Source organism: Lonchura striata, chromosome 5, assembly GCF_046129695.1.
Source record: "Lonchura striata isolate bLonStr1 chromosome 5, bLonStr1.mat, whole genome shotgun sequence".
NCBI classification, from domain to species: Eukaryota; Metazoa; Chordata; class Aves; order Passeriformes; family Estrildidae; genus Lonchura; species Lonchura striata.
This window is the reverse complement of record NC_134607.1, coordinates 58800144-58821706: the sequence shown is the minus strand read 5'-3', so window position 1 is coordinate 58821706 and position 21563 is coordinate 58800144. Positions and strand designations below refer to the sequence as shown.

The window sequence follows — 21563 nt, the reverse complement described above, 5'->3', positions numbered from 1 at the left end:
AAATGAAATCCAAAGCCACCTGGGCAATTTCAGGATCCTGAAAATAGAGGTGGAAAAGGCTAAAATGTTGCACATAGGCATTCATGATGTTTTATCCCAAAAAATCAATAACTGTGAGAATATTTTGAACTAGTACTTGTGTCTGGTTTTGTGCTGTGTGTTGTTCTTAGGAGGAAAACAACAATTTCTCCTCTTAGGAGGAGAAATAAAGCACAGAACCTTCCTCTTGCAATGATTGACTGGTGTGTTCTTGGAAAAACTAATCGGTGCATTTAACAGAAACGTGGGCACACATTGAGTAGAGCATTATACAAATAATGTTAACTTCTCTTTTAGTGAGTGGGAATGTACTTTACTAAGTTCTTTGACAATTTGGATGAGAAGATACTATTTATCATAAAATCTAACATTGTGTAGGACACAATATTTGTTTGCACCTATGTGATCTATGTGATTTCCTTTTGCATCTTGCCATCCTGCAGGTTTAGGGCTTCACTCTGCTCCTGGCCCCAGTCTGCAGATTTTCTAGCTGGGCTACACAAAATAATATAATGTTCATCAGCCTGTGTGCTTCTGAAAAAACTGGAGTTTCATGGCGTATTTTTTTAGGTCATGCTTTCTTGTTTTACCTTCTGTTGTGTCTCTGATGGTGACTTTAGAATGAGAAGAGATTCTGTTTGTGTTTTGGCTTTGATTCTGCCTACTCTGTTCCCACTTACTCCTTCCCTTCATTCAAAAGCTGTCTGTTCTGTCAGTCTGCAGGCCTCTCCCTGATTCAAAGTTAATTGCTTTTCCTGACATCCGTGTAATATCTGGACTATTAATCATTATCCTCTTAGATGTGGAGTGTTTCCTTGCACAGGAGGAAACAGTGCTCCGAGCTTATTATGCAGAGTGCAGAGAAGGCTTCTCCTCATAGCTCAAAACCAGCAGTTCCTGCCTCCTCTGTAATATCAGTTGGATCTTTAGCAGGATCTGAGCCACCTCTTTAGAACAGTTGTGCTTAATCTTTCAGAAGCTAATTCTCAGTAATTCACCTTGTAGTGGTGAAACTTCTAAGGGACTGTGTGCATGTTTTCTGGTGTTCCTTGTCTAGAATATTAACATATTTCTGACTGACTTAATAAAGCTTCTGCTCATATGTTCCCTTGTGTCTTTGATCCCTGAGTATGGATTTATGTGTGTAACTGTTTCAGATGGGTTGTTGGGACATCAGTCTCTATGGCAGTGTGCTGGTTGGATGAGGGCAAGCCATGCTGCCTGTTAGCCTGCTGTCTCAGGCTTTGGTATTCATTCTGCTTTTCTTCCTGGAGACTCTTCATAGGATACACGGAATGGAGCTGTGCTTGTGTGTTAAGTGTGATGGAGGCTTGTTATGAACTACTTTGCTACAGTCAAACTAGTCAGTTTTCCAGTTTTTGTAGCTACAATGGCTTCTTACCCCCCAAGTTTCTTCAGGGAATTTCATTTAGGCTGGGAGGTAGGGAAATCAGTCCTTGTACTGGTGCATAGAAGGAGGAACTGGAAGTGTGAGTGCTAAAGTGCTATTTGAACTTCAGTAATTCATCTGCCATATTTGTCTTTCCTGGCCCGTGTTGGTGAGAAACAATGTCTGATCCTGGCCTTCTAGACAGCCACGATGGGAAGTGGGAAGGAATGCAGACATCTGGAGAGTCCCACATGTGCGTGTATGCACAGAAAGAATTGAGTAATGAAATAAAATTATATTGCTGAGTATTTTAATTAGGAGTTGATTGTATTTATTTGGTGGGAAAAAAGGAGATTGAAGATAGTTATGCAAGAGGATACTGTAAACCAAGTGTACAGATTTTCAGGATTAGTGTGTTTCAAACAGATTTTGCAGCTGTGCTCTGGAGGACAGAAGATATGAAGAATGGCTTTGGGGCATGGGGCCATTCTTTCTGCTTTTAGTGGCTGATACTGCTAACTAATAGAAACACAAGCCAAAGAACACTCAGAACAGCTGTGAAAAGCAGACAGAGTAAAGCAAACACTTCTCAACCTATTATTGCTTTAGGGATACATGAAAGGTAGATCTCAAGATGATGAGCAGCAGACATTTAAAGTGCTGAAAGTACACACTGCATTGGAAGTATAGTCCATGAGAAGCTTTTCTAGCTGTTACATTAATGCAGTAAGTTACAGGTATTAGGGAGGAGGATTCTGTTATTAAGGAGATTATCTTTGGTGACAAGAAGAGTAGCATTCTGCTATAGCAGTTTATTCCCAACCTCATTGACAAAAGCCTGTCATCAACATGTGTGCTTTGCAATGGATAGTAAAATTTTATGGGGAAAATACTGTGATTTTATTACTTACTTATTATTTTCTTACTATATGCAAGTATAAATAATACTAACTTGGCAGGTAGTGACTAACTTGGGTAGTGACTAATTCAGAGATCCAGTCACCTATGAGCTGTTTTGTGCTTCATTGTAGGTTTCTAGTGCTTTATTAGAAGCTATCACAACTGGTTCCATTCCTACTCACAGTTACTTTATTAGTGCTCAGTTTAATGATTCTTCCCCAATAGGTAATTAATTCTGCTTTCTGATGTTTCTCTCTTGCAGTATTATCAGCAGTCCCTACCTTTTGTTTTGGGAAATAAGAAAGAGGAAATAGGCCAAAAATGTTTTAAAATATAAATAAAGTCATTTTTACTTTTGAGTGGAAATTCAATTATATGTAGCTAGGTTTTACCATAATTGATGTTTCAATTAAATCTTGCTGTATGAAGATTTAATTAAATACTTTCATTAAAAAATCAGGTGAAATGTGATATAGGGAAAATCAAGATGGGAGATAGTAATTATTTGATAGAGTTTCTTTGGAAAGAGTCCTGTGAGGATTCAGATATCCTTCCCTGCTCTGGTCTAAGACTTTTCAGTTATCCTCAAGTATGGAAATTTCTTTATAAATTTTTCTCAGTAAAAGTGGAGTAATGCTGTAATCACAGGGCTTGCAAAATTTGTTTTTCAGAAAGATCCTGGAGTTAGTTATTTTTCTCAGTAGTAGCTCGTGCATGAATCTATTCACTTAAAGCTTGAACCTTAAATGAGAATGTCTTGTCACTTTGAAGGAGAATGTGGATTCATTTTTAACTATAAACTTTTCAGTTTTAAGGATGGAATCCACTTATAAGTGGGAGCAGGTATGAAGGAGTTAAAGTTTACTACTCTCTAGTAGCTGTGCCTCAAGTACAAAAAAGCTGGGTCACTTGGAGGCTGGCAGACAGCAAACTGAAGCAGTGGAGTATTTCATTGCCCAGCTTGTTATCTGACAACTTACACTGATTTATTGCAACTTGTGTAGTGCAAGTTCCAGGAAAAGCAGATTTTATCCTAGAGATAATTGCTGTATCTGTGTTAATTGGAATGGGACTGTCAGATACACTTTTTAAAGATGCAACTCCTAATTTTTCTTAAATTTTCTCATTTTCAATATTCTCTCACTGTATAGGGGCAACACAGCAGACTGACAGATAGGAGAATCAGTGCAGTGTCCTGAGTTGCAGAATGGCACTTCAGATACTCATCTTTATTTCCTCTTTATCTTGAGGTTACCTAAAGTTATCAGAATCTTGTATCACTTAATGAGGTTTTCCAAGAACAATGCAGTGCTTGCCCAGCTTTTTCTGTAGGCTGACCTGGAACTCTGCCTGAATCCTCCCCTGCTACTGTGCCTGGAGAATGAAAATAGGGCAGGAAAGAGCTGCTCTGCAGGGGACCTCAGGAGTTGTGCTTGGTGCTGAGTAAGCAAACGTTGAAGTGAAGCAGCTGTTACAGAATTACATCTGTTGCTTGGAAAATGACTGTCCATCACAATGCATCTAGAGAACTGCAAGTTGTCAAAAATTGAAAGCATGAGAGCAACACTTCCCAGAAAGCTCTTTGGCAGTTCATTTCCCTGACAAAATTTAGCAGTAATTTCTTTCCACCTGCAGCATCCATCCACTCCTGCTTGGTCCCTTAGATGTTGGTAATGGAGTAGTTGATCTGTTCTTTTTTTCCTTTTAGCACTTGACACTACTGTCTTGCTTTTCTCCCCCTCAAGTGCAGCAGCCTCATTCTTCACTTGTACCTTTTTGGTTTTGGTCAGTATGAGCCACTGGTGAAAGTAAATACACATCAAAAGTGTGTAAAGTAACCTTGTATCCCTTGACAGCTGGAATACTACACCATGAATGCTGCAATTGTGACAGTCTAGGAGAGCAGTCACAAATCATTTCCATGTGTAAACCTGTGTGACATGAAGAAGTTGGCTTATCCCTCTGCTAAGAGCACTCTAATGCAAGATCCTGGTGCTTTTAAAACCCTCTCTGAGAATACCACTTTTCTTGAGAGATTTTTACTTGGGATTCCTCCCTAGGATGCTCTTCTATTACAGTTGCATTGCACTGGCACTGAGCAGCTGTTATTGAATTGTTAGCAGGGAAACTCCAGATCATGAGGAGAAGGACACTAGATATCACATTTAAATATCTAGTGGCAGCTAGAGTGAGCTGCTTCTCTTAAAGCAAAGAATGTGCAGCACTGCTTGGCTTAACCCATGTGCACTGGGAAAGGCCTTACTCTCCCTAGCATGCAAAATGTGGGTGCTACAGAAGGTGCCTTGAAGAAGAAATACTGAACTGATTTCTACCACCCTCCAATACTGCAAATATTTTCCCATATTGTCAAAAACAAAGGAATTTTATTATCTCTACACAGATCACTTGTGTTTGTAGACACAAGCTTGGTTGTATATGAATATGCTAGTGTAGAAAGAAACTGAGCATACATTACTGTCATGAGTGCTACTTGCATTATAAAGGCATAATTGAAACTTAGATTTTAAAATCAAGCCTTAGGCTGTAAAAGGCTTAAAAGGCTTTTGTTTAATTTTTAGAGTAATAGTTACAAAACCATATAACTGGTACCTATCTTGCTACCACTCATGCTGTTTTCTGCACAAGTGGATAAATATAGCAATTCCTATAAAAATATAGTTCTGTGTGTTGATGTCTGCAATGTATTTACCCATGGCAAGTACAAAATTACTGGGAATATACATTAGATAGATAGTATTTTTGAATGGCTTTCCTGAATAGGGAATGAAATAATTCAATGTTGCTTTTTCTCTAAAATGTTAGTTTGTATCTCTAAAACACTAAATTTGCAATGAGATTAGTCTTTCTAATTTTTATTTTTCTTTTAATTAATTGGAAGTTGTAGGTAAGAAAATGTGTTCTTCTGCTCATCTTCATCTGAAGCTTCATGTTTGGAGACAGTTGCTAGACTTTAAACCCAGTGAAACCTAAAGCAGTTTACAGAGAAGTTAACCAGTTTCACTGTTTTGAAAGCTGTACTTGTAGAAAGAGGCACTGTTAAAAACAATTTAGGTCTTAGTTGAAGAGTATAACTACAGCTTTCAGGTATAACCTACAGGCATGCTTTTGGCTGAGTTCAGCTTCCAACGCTTGTTCATGTTTATATAGATGTCACTTCTCTTAGAATACTTTTAAGTTGGGTAAAGCATCACTGTAGTAGAAATAGAGAAAAAATGGCATATAAGCAGAAGTGTAAAGTTAGAAAGAAACATTTGTTTTCTGTATAGCTTTCAAACCATTACCCTTGTCCTCTGAAAATAAAATTTTTCTGCACAGAAAATATGTGCTAATCCTTGAATCATTCAGCCGTTTGTTCTGGGGTTTTTGATGTAGGATTGTTTTTTTTTTTTTTTTCAACCGTGTAAAGATTGTGTTTATAATGCTGACTTTCTGTCATATATGAATGGCTATGCAGATGAGACCTGACAAATCTTTCTAGGTCATTATAAAACCATACTTCCCTGCTGGAAATTCCAGTTTGTGTGGCTAAGTCAGCAGAAGGAGACAGATTGGCACCTTCAGCCTCTCATTTAGTGCTTATGATGATCTGTGCCTTAGCACAATTCTATGACAGCCACCAGACCAAAAGCCTGCAATGGCCAGTTGGGGTAGCTGAGATGGGGATGCTCATCCAGACCACCTGCCTTGCTGGACAGGGAGCAGCCAGTGGATGGGGAAGCAATTCCACATCTGGCTGGGGCTGCCTCAGGACCTGAGCACCTTCAGTAACTGCTGGTTCTTCCTAGGTGTGAGTAGCACATGCAGTGCAGTCTGCTGGTGCTGTAGAATGTCTGCAGAAAAACACTGCTTATCTCAATTAGTATTTATTTAAACTGAAACCACTCTTGAAGCAGATCAAGTAGTGTTTGACTTACGTGTTCATACAAGCTGTCATAAAGAAAACTACTATGTTGTATTGAAAATTTTCAAGTGAATATAAAAAAAAATGCTCTTATTTTCTCAAGTGAGAAGTTTTTGCCATGTGGTAAAACTAAGTGTTGAGTGGTATAAACATGTAGGCTGCTTTACTCTTTCACAATGAAAGGTCTGCATCTTACATTGCAGTTACAGATTTTTGCAAATAGTTCTTGATCAAAATTAATTCAGAAACAGAACAAATTAGAACTTTTTCATAGTTGTTTTTGGTAGCTTTGACTCACTTCTAGGGTTGATGGTTATTCTAGTATTGCTATAATGATTCAAAAATGCATTTCTCCATGATTTCTTGTATCTTTCTGAAATGAGATCTCACAGATACGAGCTACAGGCACAGATTCCCAGTATGGCATTCTCAGTGGGATACTCAGGGACACAGACAGCTGGGTGGGGTTTGTCTGTGAGTTTCACAGCCTGGATTAATAGGAACAGATGGTAGCCATAAAGAATGACTGAATACAGGTAACAAATTCCAGTTTACTGGGAAGTGTAAATTGACATCTGTAGTGCTAGGTGTGGTCATAGGCTTGGACGGTTGCAAAGAACTTTGCTTCACATTTTCTGGATAATTATCTTGATTATTTTGCCTCTGGTTAATTAAATCCCACTCACTGATTTTGTCACTCAAGATAAATTTCCTCTTCACATTATTTTTTAAATTATTATAACCTTGAATAATCTCAACATAATTTTGAATAGAAAAAGTTATCTGTTTAAGAATATTTTCTTCCCAAAATGAGCTATTCCACAGATAGTGCTAATGTTGGGTTTGAATAGGACCCCAGATTAAGATTAAGATGGTTCTAACACTTAGAATCATAGAATATCCTCAGTATTTTTTAAATAATGGCCTGTTTGTTATTAAAGATTACTACATTATTTTTATAACTCCTAAACTGTTTTCTTTTAATAAACTGAAAAAAACTAAGCTTTATTGTAATAAACTTTCACACTGTAGCCTGTATATGGTTCTTGTCTGTCTTCCCTCAAGTGTCATGGCTCACTTATTTCCATTTCATAACCCCCAGTTTCCAGATGAAAAATATTCCTTGACTTAAAGAATTTCAGTGTAAGAAAACCAGAACCTGATAAATAGTACCTCCTTGAATATGCTTTGTTGAATATTCATGCCTCTTTATTAGATATGATTACCTTAGGCTATTCTTCTGAGATACTGTCCTGGAGATGCCAGAGAAAGGCCTTAACACTTTAATTAGGGAGGAATTGTATTCTGTGTTGGCATGTTCATTTTGTTATGAGCTGGATTTAATTCTGTGTCTTTTGAACAAGGGAGAGCTTGAAAACTTGAAACTACTCTTGTGGAAGGCTAAAGCTATCTTCTTGGGGCATTGCATTTACTATATGACAGCTGTGGTTGTTTCTATTGGATGCAATTTGAGGTTTTCTGAAGTGAAGAAGGATTTTGTGGTTTTGATCCATGCTGATAGCACACAACAGTAAAAAAGCCTTCTTGTGGTCATTAGAAAGAATTATTTATTCAGGCTCATTAAGATATGATTGTTTTATAAATCTGAGACAATATCAACTAGTGAGGAGCTTAATTTGCATTTCTTCATATTGCTTTGGTCCTTGACTCCTTCACAGTTGGATGCCACATAGTAACATAGGATTTTGGTTATAATTGCAATGTTGATCACACAGATTTGGGCTGGTGGCTAGTTAGGGATGTAAAGGTCTGGAATTACTTCATCTATTAGATGCTCAACAGTACAGGTTTTTAGTTATGATGAACCAGCTCTCTACAATTCAGTAAATTAGTGTTCAAGTACCAGACTTAAATGAAGGCTGCTGATGTTGAGCCCCCATTCTAGAAGAGATGGACGTAAGTCTGTCCATTACTGTGATCTGTGTTCTCATGTGATTTTAGTGCTGCTGGTTTGTCCCACTGCCCTTGTGCTTTCAGTGCTCTCCTGTAGCCAAGTACAGATGTGCCACAGCTAAGAAATTGACTTCTACTAATCTGACATAGGGGAGATACTAAATGGGGAAGTGTGCTTCCAGTCATCCTTGAAATAACTTTCAGTAACCAGTTATAAACTGCTGATAATGCCTTTACTAGATATGTGCAATGGGTGGGAAGCCAAGATATTGGAGAGGACTTGAGCTTTCATTGATATTCACACTCAAATACAAGCTGTGCAATGAATATTTTAACTTTATCTGCTAGGGAGATGGTTAGTGTACTAGAACAGCATTCAAATGCACTGCTTTCTCAAGTATTTCCTATTAGCATGTTTAATAAGGCACTCTGTTATCCCCTTAGGTTGGCTGTCATTACTGAAAGCTGAAGTGTTAACTGTAACAGCACAAAAGGACTCTATGAGACTATAAAAAGGCTTAATTTCTGATTAAGCTGAGCACTATAATTGTAATATATTAGAATGGGAGGTGGCTGATTGTTGATAGCTTCTGTATGTGTGTTTGTAAAAGCTTTTAAAATAAGTATCCTTTGCAGTTAAAATGTGTCCCTTTTGTCAGTGATGGGTTTATTTTCTCCACAAACTATGTACATTCATTTTTGTTCGATGTAAATATTATGCAGTTATTGTAGAACTTTTCAGTTTTTTCAGGAAATTAACCAACATGTTGCCCCTGTCCTCCTGAGTTTTGCTACTAAGATGTGAGCAATATTCTAAAATTATCAGTTGGTGAGAATGCTGGTTTTGTCACAGTAAAGCAAAAACCTTAAAGTATAATTTTGTGGGAACACAACTGAAAGAAAATACTCAATTAAAGTCTTCTTGTCTATATAATGTGACATATTTCTGGGGTCAATCCTATTTCCAAGGCACTAAAGTTAGATTGTATGTCCAGTATCCAAGATGTAGGAAAAGTACCAGATTTCCTGCAAAGTTGCTGTGAGAAAACATTAACTCAGCTGTAGGTTGGGAAGTTTCCCCTTGTCACCTTAGGAATTTGCTGTTATTTATACTCCTGTCACACCCCCACAAAAACTCACCTTGACTTTGTATTCAAATTTTTTTATGGCATAGCAACCTCTGCTAATATTTAATTCCTAATTCTCTTTGCCATAAACTTGCTTCTTCATCAGGTTTGCCTCTATAAATCCCCTGTCTGTGGAATCACTTGCTGCTTGGAATCCTTACCATTAACACAAACCATTATGGTTTCTTCTTAATTAAGTGAATTTTAAAGTTCGCAGTATTAAAGTTTAACATTTTAATGAAAATTTGCTCTTGCAAGATATATGAAATATTTTACCTTGGTTAAGTACCTCAGTGCAGCTTTATGTGTTAATGAAGGATGTTCTGAAAGGAAACTTTAGTTTATGCCTGTTCATTTGGAGCTCCTAACAACACAAATTTTTATAATAAGCTGTGTATGTTCTTTGTTTTTAATAGAGATTAATTGCTGAGTTGCTGTACTCTGAAAGAGGATAAGAGATTTCTTTGCACTTTTTTTATGATTCCTTCACATTTTAATTTTGGTTTCCACCTGGACAGTCTGGAGTCCCATGGTGGTTCAGGTTACTCCATTGTCATAACTAGTCCTGCCTGGGGGCCAGTATAGTCATCTTTGTGAACTGTTTAAAGGAGATAAATGGTACAACCCCCTTGAGAGGCAAGTGGATATCCTTCCAGCTGGTTGTAATCCCTGGTTTGCTTCGTTTTCATGCAAAGGGTCAGCACAAGCTGGACAGGAGGGACAGATACAAAGAGATATCAGCTCCTGGATATGCCTCCTTAGCACTTCTAGTTAACTGTCAGTCCTCTTTATTACTAAGCATGAAAGACTAATTGAGTTGCAGTAACAACAAAAGTTTGTCAGAAACCCTTCCCTGTGCTTTTGCTGCTCCTGACACTGGTTATTGGCTGATGCCAGTGAAAAGACTGACATTTACATTTCTACTACCTTAGAGCTCCTTTATTGTGCTAGCAGTAAAAGTGCATCTCATTCAATAGCCTGTCTCCAGATTTTGTTGCTCATCTGTTGTTCTTATGATGCACCTTCCCTCCTATCGGCTGGAGACATGACAGGAGCTGTGGTGGAAAGCCTGATCTGGACAGGGTACATTTGTATCTGTCTGATCTTGCACAAAGAAGTCTTTAAAATTATTCCATTTCCTTAGCATTAATGCTCAAATGCATTTTACAAACAATAACTTGGATTCCTTTTTTTAGTCCTTGTGTTTTCTACTGTAATCCTATTTCTTGAAATATAATTCTAATTATCATAGGAACTCTCCTTCATTGAACTTTTTATTTCTATTGTCAGTTGGTTTGTTGACTTAATTTCTGAACTTTTTAATGAATTCTTTATGATGCTTACATGTTCATATTGGAAATACTTTCTGGATTATAAAGTGACTCTAAGATGTCTTTTCGCACCTCTGGTCTGTTGATTGTCTTAAAATTGTCTCTGCAGACTTGTCTCTGCTTTCTACTGGTAAGTCTTCAGATTATAATAGGAGCCCTAGTAATTAGTCTCCTAAGTGATTTTAGGAGTGGAAAAACATTTAATATGATGTTTTCAGCCCATTGTGCATCTGATGCTTCCCATATAATAATTATATGGATCTTCTGGTCAAAATTTAAGGAACCTTCTGTTACGTTTTTTTTAAGCTTTATCCTTTAATGAGATCAGAAAGTTCATGCCTTGGGTACTCAAATGGATAAAGACTGGACTTCCCTGCTCTCTTTTTTCACATTTCATAGCTGTGGCGCACAATGTAGAGCTTCAGCCTTCTCTGACAGATTTCCAGTTAATTGTTTTAATTTTCTTTTTTTTCATGTCCTGTCACTTATCAGCTCTACTAGTTAGGTAGTAATATACTTGCCTACAGTCAGAATCTTTTATTTGGTATGAGCAATTTAACAGTGAGAGCATATTAAAAAATGTCATCTAAATGAAAGCATTCTCATATGAGGGATTAAGGAAAGATTCAATTTCAGCTATATTTGTTTTGCTAGGAAAGCTGTTCTTTGTTTTCAAATTTCTTTTATATCTGGCTATTAAAATAATTACATAACAAATACTCCTTATGCATTTTAGAGATTTTTATACTTGGCTAGTGCATTGCTTCTGACTATGCCTTTTCAGAAGAACTTACTCTCCTGTGTTCTAGTGTGTCTTAAATGGAAATCAGAGGAGGAAAGTCTGGAGAACATAAACGCATTCTACGGCTGCTAAAAGCAAATGAATAATGCAAATTTGAATTTAAATGCAAACTTGAGAATTTAAAATATTATTTCTTTAAAGTAATGTGATTTTTTTCTCTTATTTTGTTCAGTTTCAGAATAGCCTTTTTTCACTCTTGGTGTTTTTTTCAAGAAGAACGTTGTTTTTGTATATGAATGCTTGCTGTGTGACTGTCAGATGACCGAGGAAGGCTTTCCTAATTGCCTCCTCCTGTTCCCTTAAACCTCCTGCTGTACTTTTTCAGACTCAAAGTAGTAAAGCATATGTTTTGATATTGAAATTATAATTGAAAATATGTAACAAATGTGTCTTCTGAATTGAAATTTTTGCTTGAATGTTTTTAACCTGTAGGTTTTGGGGCACACAGTAGAGGAAGTAAGGTCTGAATAGAAATCCATAAAGGCTGTTTTTAGACAGCAAACATTGTCAACACATTTCTCAGGGCAAGAAAGCTGGCATGGAAGCTGCAGAATTAGAGAGTCATTTTTGGTTGGAAATCCACAAATGACCATCAAGTGTCAATGCCTAACAGAGGATGGTTCTGGGCAGCCTGCTGTATCTGTCCCTGCCCCTGCTTGAGCAGTGGTTAGACTAGATGATCTTCAAATGTTTCTAGCAGTCTAAGCAATTCTATGTGATTTTGAGCTAATACCCTAAATCCTTAGGTTTCCCCGAGAAATCTAGTGCTATTTATTGCAGCTTTGATAATAAATAATTTCAGCTATTGTATTAATGCCAGCTGAATAGCTGATATCACTGGCTAGCTTGTGACAGGACTGTTGGGGTTGTGCAAGCTTCCTTTTCTCTCTTTATTCCTGTAGTCATCAATCTGTGAGAAGAATGCAGCAGAAACAATTAATCTGTTGTCATGATGCCTCTTGCTCAAGTCTTTTTACAAATACATGTTAACTTTTGTATCACCTCTATGTTATGCGACAGGTTTTAGTTTCACCTGTAAGAGGCAAATGTTGTAGCTGTGGCTACTAGTGGTTCTAGCAGTGTCTCAGGGCTCGTGGTGTGCTCTGAACAACAGTGAGAGCTGCTGGTCTGGACAATGGTGTGGCTCTGCTTTTTGGATGCTTGAGAAGCATTTTTCGCTGGTATACTTTGAACAAGATTCCTCTGGAGGTGGTGGTAGAATCAGTATTCATTAAGAGTTGAAAGGGGGTAAAAGGTAGCTTTTTTACAAAGCATATATTGGTTTTGTTTGTGCACATCTTTCTGACTGCTTTATAGTAAAAACCACATATAGGTGTTGCCATCTTTACGTCTCAAATTAGCTTCACTACATCATTATGTGTGTCAAAGACACAACATACAGTCCCAAAGAGCCTATGGGAAGATGGCCACACCACAGTGGGGGAGCAAGCAGGGGCATTGGAGGTGACATGCCCAAGGTAAAGGGTGGCAGGGGGAGCAGGAAGGCTCATCCTCACTAGGCCAGGGCTGCCACAGGTGTAGGGCCCTGCCCCTCTGCTCCAGTGGCCTCACATGAGTCCTCGGTGGCTTTTGTTTGCAGCAAGTGGACTCATGCCCGCGCTTTCCCAAAAAGGATTTGCTGTTATATGTGTGCAGTCTCCATCACTTTAATAATCAGTATTTCAAATACTGACATGAAATATGGAAGATACACCCCTAATGGTGGGCTGGGCTTGAAAATTCACTTCTCTGTCAAATACTATACAAAAGACTATTTGAATGCTTCTTTCCATGGTACATTCTGGTTGCCTTTGAAAATTGTTGAAGAAATTTTTAATGCTCTTTTTTCTTCCCCTGACATTTTTATTTGGGTTTTTTATTCTGTGCTGGTTGCTCAGTTGATAAGAAAAGGAAGCATTGGCATGTCCTGGGAGGATCTGCTGGGAACTGGGTTATCATGCTGAGAGGCTGCTGTGAGTGTTTACCTATCACAACAAAGGGTCTTCTCATGCCATTTTATTATTGAACAATCTGTATTCCTCGCTCGAGCTTTTGGAGGCTCCCAGCAATCCTGCCAGGCTAACCTTGTTGCTAAAGATGATTTTGTGCTCTTAGTTTGGCGAGTCAGCTGGGCAGTGGATGTTAGCTAAAGCCTCTGTCATCCCATGATGAAGCCCTTCTACTGTGACTCAAGTCAGGAACCATAGCTGTGCTTCAAGAGCCATGTGCTTGCTTTTAGGTGACCCTATTTCTTGATGGGGCTCTGACACTGACCCGTGATGGTGTGGGGGTGTCTGTATGGAGCTGGTAGAGCTGCCCCAGGCTGGAAGATGTGTTGTGTCTGATGGTGCTTGGCTGTGCTCACTGTGCTCAAGTTGCATCACAGCTGACTTCAGTCAAAATAGGTTTTTGAGTGGCTGCTGCCAGTGTATTTCTAGTTTTAACTAAAAAAAATCACTGTTGCTTGTTGTAAGGAACTAGGGATTTCAACCACCAAAGCATGTGCCGCACCCAGGTGTGCTCTTCATACACTGTTGTACTGTTTTTACAGTTTGTGTGTGGACATTTCTGTCTTTTGCACAAATGACTCGTTGTCTAGTTAGTAGGAAATAGGACAGAATAAAAAGCAGCTGTGGTTTAGCATTAGTTCTTGATTCCTTATGGTGACAGAGTTTTTTGCATTGAATCACAGAATGGATTGGAAAGAACCTTAAAGATCATCTAGTTCCAATCCTTCTGCATTGTCAGGGAGGCAACTCTCTAGATCAGGTTGCTCAGAGCCCAGCCAGCCTGTACTTGAAACAGCACATGGAATATTTTTAAACTAAGTCAAGAAAGAATTTGTTCTATAACAGTAATGAAATTACACAATAATAATAACAATAATAATAATAATAATAATAATAATAATGCTTGGCCTTGGTTTTGTTTCTTGTTGTGGAAACTATGCTCAAATTCTTTTTAAACAGTTTTGTGAACACCTGATGACTTCAGTTAGTCACTTTGACTTATGTGTGCTTACTTGGAACAAAGCATTTCTTTCTTTTGAAACTATAGTTATATCTATTCTTTTATTTAATTTCAGTGTACACACAATCTGAATTGAATAAATTTATTCTTTGTATCATTACATCCAACCTTGAAATTCCAATACAGCTGCTAGCAACCATTTACTTTTTGTATGCTTCTAGAGTTTGTTAGTTGCATTTTTGTTTTCATCCTTTGAAAGTCAGAAATCAAATTGTCCAGCTTATTTTATTTAAGTGTGTGCAGATTTTGCCTTGAATAGAGTTAATTTTGTAAACGCGAAGTCCTAAGTTTAAATCCAAAATGTAGCCCATACTGGCTGCTATGAGGAATAGTAACTCTACACCAGCTGAAACCAGCACATTCTTCACCCTTATTCTATCTAGATTCAGTTCATTCTTATTACCCAGGAACCCTCTTCCCATTCTTTGATGTAATACACAGATATCATTCCTGTAGTCTGTGGACCACCCCTGTGAAATGTCTGTAAAGTGCCCATAAATGTCCATTGAGTTCCTTTAGTCCATGACTTTGGGCTCCATCTGTTAGGGTGGTCACTCAGGGCAGGAGAGGTTGTGTTTTCTGTGGAGTTACTGGGCACCAAAGCCAGCTCAGTTTGGGTCTCTGCTTGTCATGCCCAGCCTTGGTCAGAAACTCACCCTGTGTAGCTGCTCGCTCACTCCCTGCTGGTAGGGTGGGGGAGAGAACTGGAAGAGTAAAAGCGAGAAAACTCATTGGTTAGAATAAAGACAGTTTAGTAGGTACAGCAAAAGCTATGCACACGAGCAAAGCAAAGCAAGGAATTCATTCACCACTTCCCATGGGCAAGCAGGTGTTGAGCCATTTGCAGGGGAGTAGGGCTCCACCATGTGTTACAGCTGTTGGGGAAGACAGAATCCACAACTCCTAATGTGCCCCCTTTCCTCCTTTGCCCCTAGCTCTGTATGTTGAGCATGATGCCATGTAGTCCGAAATATCCCTTGGATCAGTTGGGGTCAGCTGTCCTGGCTGTGTCCCCTCACATCTACTTGTGTGCCCCCAGCCTCGATGATGGGGTGGGGTGAGAGGCAGAACAGGCCTTGGCTCTGTGTAAGGAATAAAGAAAACACCCCTGAATAGCTAACACTGTTTCCAGTACAAATATGAAACATAGCCCTATACTAGCTACTAGGAAGAAAATAAACTCTGTCTCAGCCAAACCCAAAATAGTACTTTATGATGAAAAAGCAATGTACTATCTCTTTTGATTTAATAACTGTAACTTAATTTATTCTTGTAGGTGTAGCATCTATGACTGTGCCAGTGTACATTGCAGAAGTGGCCCCACCACACTTACGAGGCAGATTGGTCACCATTAACACTCTCTTCATCACTGGAGGGCAGTTTTTCGCAAGCGTCGTCGATGGGATCTTCAGCTACCTCGCGAAGGATGGATGGAGGTGTGTGAGCCTTCCTTGCTAAAAGCAAATTGCCATAGTTGTGATTTGGCTGACAGCTATTATCATTCTTAGTGGTAAAACAGAATTTACATAGGAAGTGATAAAACTGTATAGTAAAATGGAACTTCAGTAATTAAATCTTGCCAATATAGATCCCTACTGCTTTTGCTTAAGCTTAATACTCACATTGTGTGCAGATTTTTTGACTTTGCTAAACTTTAAAGTGGGAGAGTAATAAATATGCATCACAAGCATGAATGATTGTCATGATGTTTATGAAGGTAGCTTGCCTTTTGCATTTACAATAATTACATGCTGATTTTTCAAAAGGCAAATTTCCAGTAAGAAATATGGTATATGTGCAAGATAGAGGTGAAGTATGAATATTCTTAATCTGAGCAGTAGTAATCTCTAAGAATTAAAGGATATTGTAGCATAAATTTAGAGTTAAAAGTTCATGTTATGAAATAATAAAAATCTATTTTCTAGGCAGCACAAACCCAGTTATCTCAGCCTCTTCTATGTCACATGCTTCAGTTGTGCAACCTCTCTTAGTGATCCATTGTTATTCCTGGTTTGTGGCTTTCTCTTGTATTTGTAGTCTTAGTGCAGCACAGTGTGTGAAGTAGAGAAGAGCAATAATTTCTGCAGTCTGCGGGCACGTGCTGGGTGACTTTTGCAGTAATGCTGTGTTTTATGTATGTGACAAATACTGCTCTGTTGGATTGAGTGGAGTGAAGAAACAGGCTACCACCTCAGTGATGAGGTCTCCAAGTATTCCAGCTGCAATGCTGGAGCTGTTAATTGAGTTTACCATCCTCAGCTAGTTTATTGCAACCTAAGGCTGAGCAGGGAAGAGTACAGATGGTCTGTCACCTGAAAAGATTGGCCAGCAAACATGTGGGGAGAAATCACAAGTGTCTACCCCTGAGTCATTGCATATAAGAAGGAACATTGCAGCAATTATTGTATCTCTTACTGACTGAATGGCTTAGCACTGGAGTGCTGTAACAAACAATAAGGAATTTTAATTTTTCTTGGCTCTGCTTATTCTTGGAAATGCTGGATATTAAATTAAAATAAACCAAAGAAAACAAATATTTAACATGACCCTTAGGTTAGCTTTATAAACCCTGCTAATGTTATCGTAATAGTATTGCAGCAGTATGTCAGAGAAGGAGAAATGTTACAGCAGACTTATTAAATTTCATGTTGGATTTTTTCAGGTCTGCTAGACATCTGGCTTCAAACACAACGTCTTGTAATCTGTATAGGAAAGAACTATATTAGATTTCTGAAAGCTGGCTCACTGTGTGAAATGTCTAAAATTGCCTGCTTTTACTCTAAATTGATTATATCAAAATGGCTTGCTCTGAAAAATTTCACCAACTCTAGAACTTGCAATGGATGTTCCCTGTCAACTAAACATTTTCCTTCTGGCCTGTTCTTTTTACTCAGCTTTGACCAGAATTTTGCAAATTGGAAACTAACTTCAGTGAGGGAGCACTGTCTGTATGTTTCTTGTCTTGCCTGTGATAAACAATCCAATAGAGTCCAATGGGTATGAATCAAGCTTTCAGGAGCCTTAATTGATTTTGCCTCCTAAGATGATTGCAGGCACCCAACTGCTTAGTTCTGGAGGCTCTGCTGCATTTAAGTGATTGAAGGACTTTGGAGGAGAAGAAATTTAAGCAACAAGAGTCTGAAGGACTAAATCTGCATACTTAGATGCATGAAAACGTACTTCAGCATGCACTTTGACAGGATACAGCAGTTGTTTTTTAATCTCTATGAGTTTGTTTTATGCTTCATTTGAAATAGAAAAGGCTTTCTAAATATCACTCCAATAAAGATATCAAATCTACAATTTGGTGAGCTTCAATGGTCTATGTATTTTGTGCACAGCTACCAAAATGTTTGTGGAGAAGGAAAAGTGTAGGAATAAATGAGGCCATTATTGAATGAGAGCATTAGTGAATGAGGAAGGAGAACATTAGTGGATTAGTGACAGTTAGATATGTTGACTGAAGACAACTCAGCTAATAAGCCTTCCACCAACTTTATGGTTTGAATTTATTTTCTTTCTTATGCTTTTCTTTTTTAACTAATAGTGAGCTATATAATTTTTTAAAGTGTTATCAAAAAAAAAGAGAGCTGCTAACTGAGCCCTTTCCTAGACCAAGTTTTGCTTGTATGACCTTTGGAAATTTTGACTGTTTTTAAGAAGAACTTGTGGGCTCAGCTGGGGGTGGGAAGACTGGTCTGAATGCTCATTGTCCTGGGATGGCCATCCACTTTGCATTGCCTTTTGGGTATTCTTTTTACCATTCTCCACTTTTTTGCCTGTTGTACTGCCCATGTTTTTCTTTGTTAAATCCACAAATGCCTCTAAGAAGGCATTTATAATGTATTTTTCCTTTTTTACTCAAAATGCATTTGAACTTGACAAATGCATTTGGTTCATTGCCCTAACATAAGGTTTGCAATAATAGTTCTCTCCTTTCTACTCAATTAGCAATCTGATGCATGCTTTATAAAAAGATCTAGGTAAGAGGTTGCAGAACCACCTGTGAAATCATGCATCCTGGGGTGTGGAGAGAGGAGCTAGAGGAGATTAGCAAATCTCCTTAATTTCCTGACTGATGTCAAGGTATGAATTTGTTTATGAGTACAGGCTACTTCTATATTCAGAGGGACTGGTTTCTGGAGGTGTTTAACGATTATATCCACTGATGTGAAAGCTGTGATAACTGCAATAATGTACAGGTGACACCAGCACTGTTTGAAGTCTTTAATGAAAATGAAAATAATCTGGGTGAGTGTAAATGGAAAAAAGTCAGATTTAAAAAGCAGAACAAAATTATACATTGTTCTGCAGTTCTTTTTATCCTTTTATTGTTTTATTGAAGAAATATAAAAATGTGATGTGTATAAACCAGAGCCACCCATGAAAATTTGTGGTGTGCTTGGCTTGCACAGCCTTTTCCCTCACTTTGGATGGAACAAATAACCCTGCTTGAGTGTTGCCACAGATGTCAGTGCAGATCCCTGGGAAGCATAACTGTGCTTTTACCAGTGGTAATTCTCTGTTAAGTAGAGAAATAGCCTTAATGCTGTAAATAGTAACCCTTGGGCATCTAAAATGCAGTTTTGATTTAAAACCTCACACTGCATCTGACTGAAGATTTAAAATCAGTCACTCTGAAAGATCTCCTGTAAATTGCTGTGCTGGTGAAATGAATTTTTTCCAGTGTTTTTGCTTATTGTCAGAAATTTTCAAAATTAAAACTGGCAAATGTGTCTATGTCTATGTACTACTGACCAAATTATGCATTGTTTTCTGGTTGTTTTTTATTGTTGTTGTTTGTTTGTTTTTAATATGTTGATTAAACAGCAGGATTTCAATCTCATCTTTGTCATCAGCAGTACTTGGTTTTCTCCATGCATTTGCTTTTTCTTTCTCTTGATTATTGTCACTGAAGGGTTTATCAGTTTCCAAACCAGTGTAATATATCAGGTTTTTTATTTAGTCTACCTTAGTGTCCTCAGGACCAGTGATACTAGAGTCAGTGGTGGCAGAAGTTACCATGTCCCTGAGATTCCCTGGAAATGAAAGAGAAATCATGTTTTCTAGAATACCTGCAAAATATTATCCTTGGCCCCTTAACTTACAGTGAGAAAGAATACGAGGGGTGGGAGATTTGATCTGTAAATACAGCTTGACTAGCTGTAACTGAATCTTCTAATAGTGTGTTTTTGTAGGCAAATAGTAAATATTTATCTATTTTCTTATTTAATTCCAGGTACATGCTGGGCCTGTCGGCTGTACCAGCAGTTATACAGTTTCTTGGGTTCCTGTTTCTTCCCGAAAGTCCCCGCTGGCTCATTCAGAAAGGCCAGACTCAGAGGGCACGCAGAATTCTGTCTCAAATGCGTGGCAACCAGGCAATTGATGAAGAGTATGACAGCATCAAAAACAACATTGAAGAAGAAGAAAAAGAGGTTGGAGCAGGTATGCTGAATACTTGTTGGCCACTGTATCTATCAATGAGAAGATAAAAATCAGAAGACATGTTGACGTTGTAGCCTGTGGGAGCTTGATGCTTTTATTTATCAGTTTGCTCTTTGAAGTATTTCTTGTACTGATAGCTTCAAAAATGAAGAATTTCTATGATCCTGCACTTTCAAATTAGGTTCTGATTTCTTAAGTGAGGGAAGAGTAAAGTTGTGTAGGATTCTAAATTTATGCCACCTACACTTATGTGAGAATTGTTTTCAGAAAATGGGTAAGTTTAAGAATGCACATCTTCAAGAGTGAAAATAAATAAAATAAAGTTTGGTTTCTTTCATCAGTGGAAAAGGCCAAACAGACACAAGAGAGGTCAGAAGGCATTGTACATGCCTCAATTATCCAGCAAACTGCATTCTAGACAAGAAGCCTTTGAAAAGATGTACAAAACAAGGGCTTAATACAGAGATTCTTTTTCTGTAAAAGCAACTTCTGAAAGTCCTTTTGATCTGTCCTCAAGAGAGTAAGGCACCTAAATCAGATCCTTTTTTTCACTCTTTTGAATCTTTTTGTCATACTTGCTCAAAACTTTGTGTTCATGTGTGTACTTAAAAAACAAGATTACCATTTGATTGACTTTCTCTACTCTGCCTATTTTTTCTGTGCTTTATGTCAAGTAAGACTCTTAAGTAAGAGTTATCCTTGACAGGAAAATACTGTAACTTTTTAGAGCTGGTGGAAAGAAAAATGGATGTTACTTTACATCTGTGTAACCTGAGATTCAGCATCTGATAATACCTATTCTCACTGCCTTATTGAGTTTGTCTTTGAACCTTACAATAAATAATTATGTGTCTGGAAAAAGTTATTTGACATATATAGTTGAAAGGTTTTTAAAATATTCATCACTAGTGTGAAGCACAGCTGGGTTTTTTTCCTTACATTATGTTTTTGAGGCTTTGGATACCTTTTTTTTTCCCAGTTCTTTGGGGTTGGGAAATGAAGTTCATGAAAGCTAATTTGATAAAAAGATGAAGAGGGTATTCATAGAACAGCTTGGGCTTAAGAGTCCTCTGCTTAGGACTTCTTCATTCTAATTAGGGATTGGGCTATTCACTTCTGTGGAAAACCACTTAATGTCTAGTATTAAAGTTTAACACTTTGTAGAAATAAAAGGAGCAGGCATTTGGTCTACTCAATCCCTTGTTTTTCATCACTGGGCTATAGGCTATGACCTTGCTTATTGCTCTTAAATCTTCTGCCATTATGCTTTTTGACAATTATGAATCAAATGTGGTGTTGTAGGTACAGTAGGATTGGCTCCATTGTTAAATAAGTCCTTTATATATTTGTAGTTTTGACTGGGACATTAACTGTGTCATCAATCAATGAGATTGTTGTCAGGGATATGCAGGTCTCTTGGTTTCCCCACACACTTTCCCCAAAACTTAATGTGTTCCTGGAGTTTAGTTAAATCAATCACATTTCTTAGGAGAAAGCTTGGTGACAGACAATCAATGTTTTGCTCTCAGGTAATCTACAGCTTCAGAGTTGTTACCCAAGGGCATTATAAAAATGAGGGTAGTTACAAGTATATGCTGTCCCATTTGTTATAAATTCTTAGCAGTCAGGCATTGGAAAGCTATGGTCACTTTTGATTTTG

The 21563-nt window shown here is 37.9% G+C and overlaps 1 protein-coding gene across 1 annotated transcript in view; it reads left to right on the top strand.

The window, feature by feature from the left end:
* The window catches only part of SLC2A13 (solute carrier family 2 member 13), a 140264-nt gene that overhangs the window by 10655 nt on the left and 108046 nt on the right, over positions 1–21563 (top strand). The window contains exons 2-3 of the mRNA XM_021539109.3: positions 15732–15891; positions 19695–19903. Coding sequence (XP_021394784.2) covers positions 15732–15891; positions 19695–19903 — 369 coding nt within the window. The remainder of the gene's footprint in view (positions 1–15731; positions 15892–19694; positions 19904–21563) is intronic.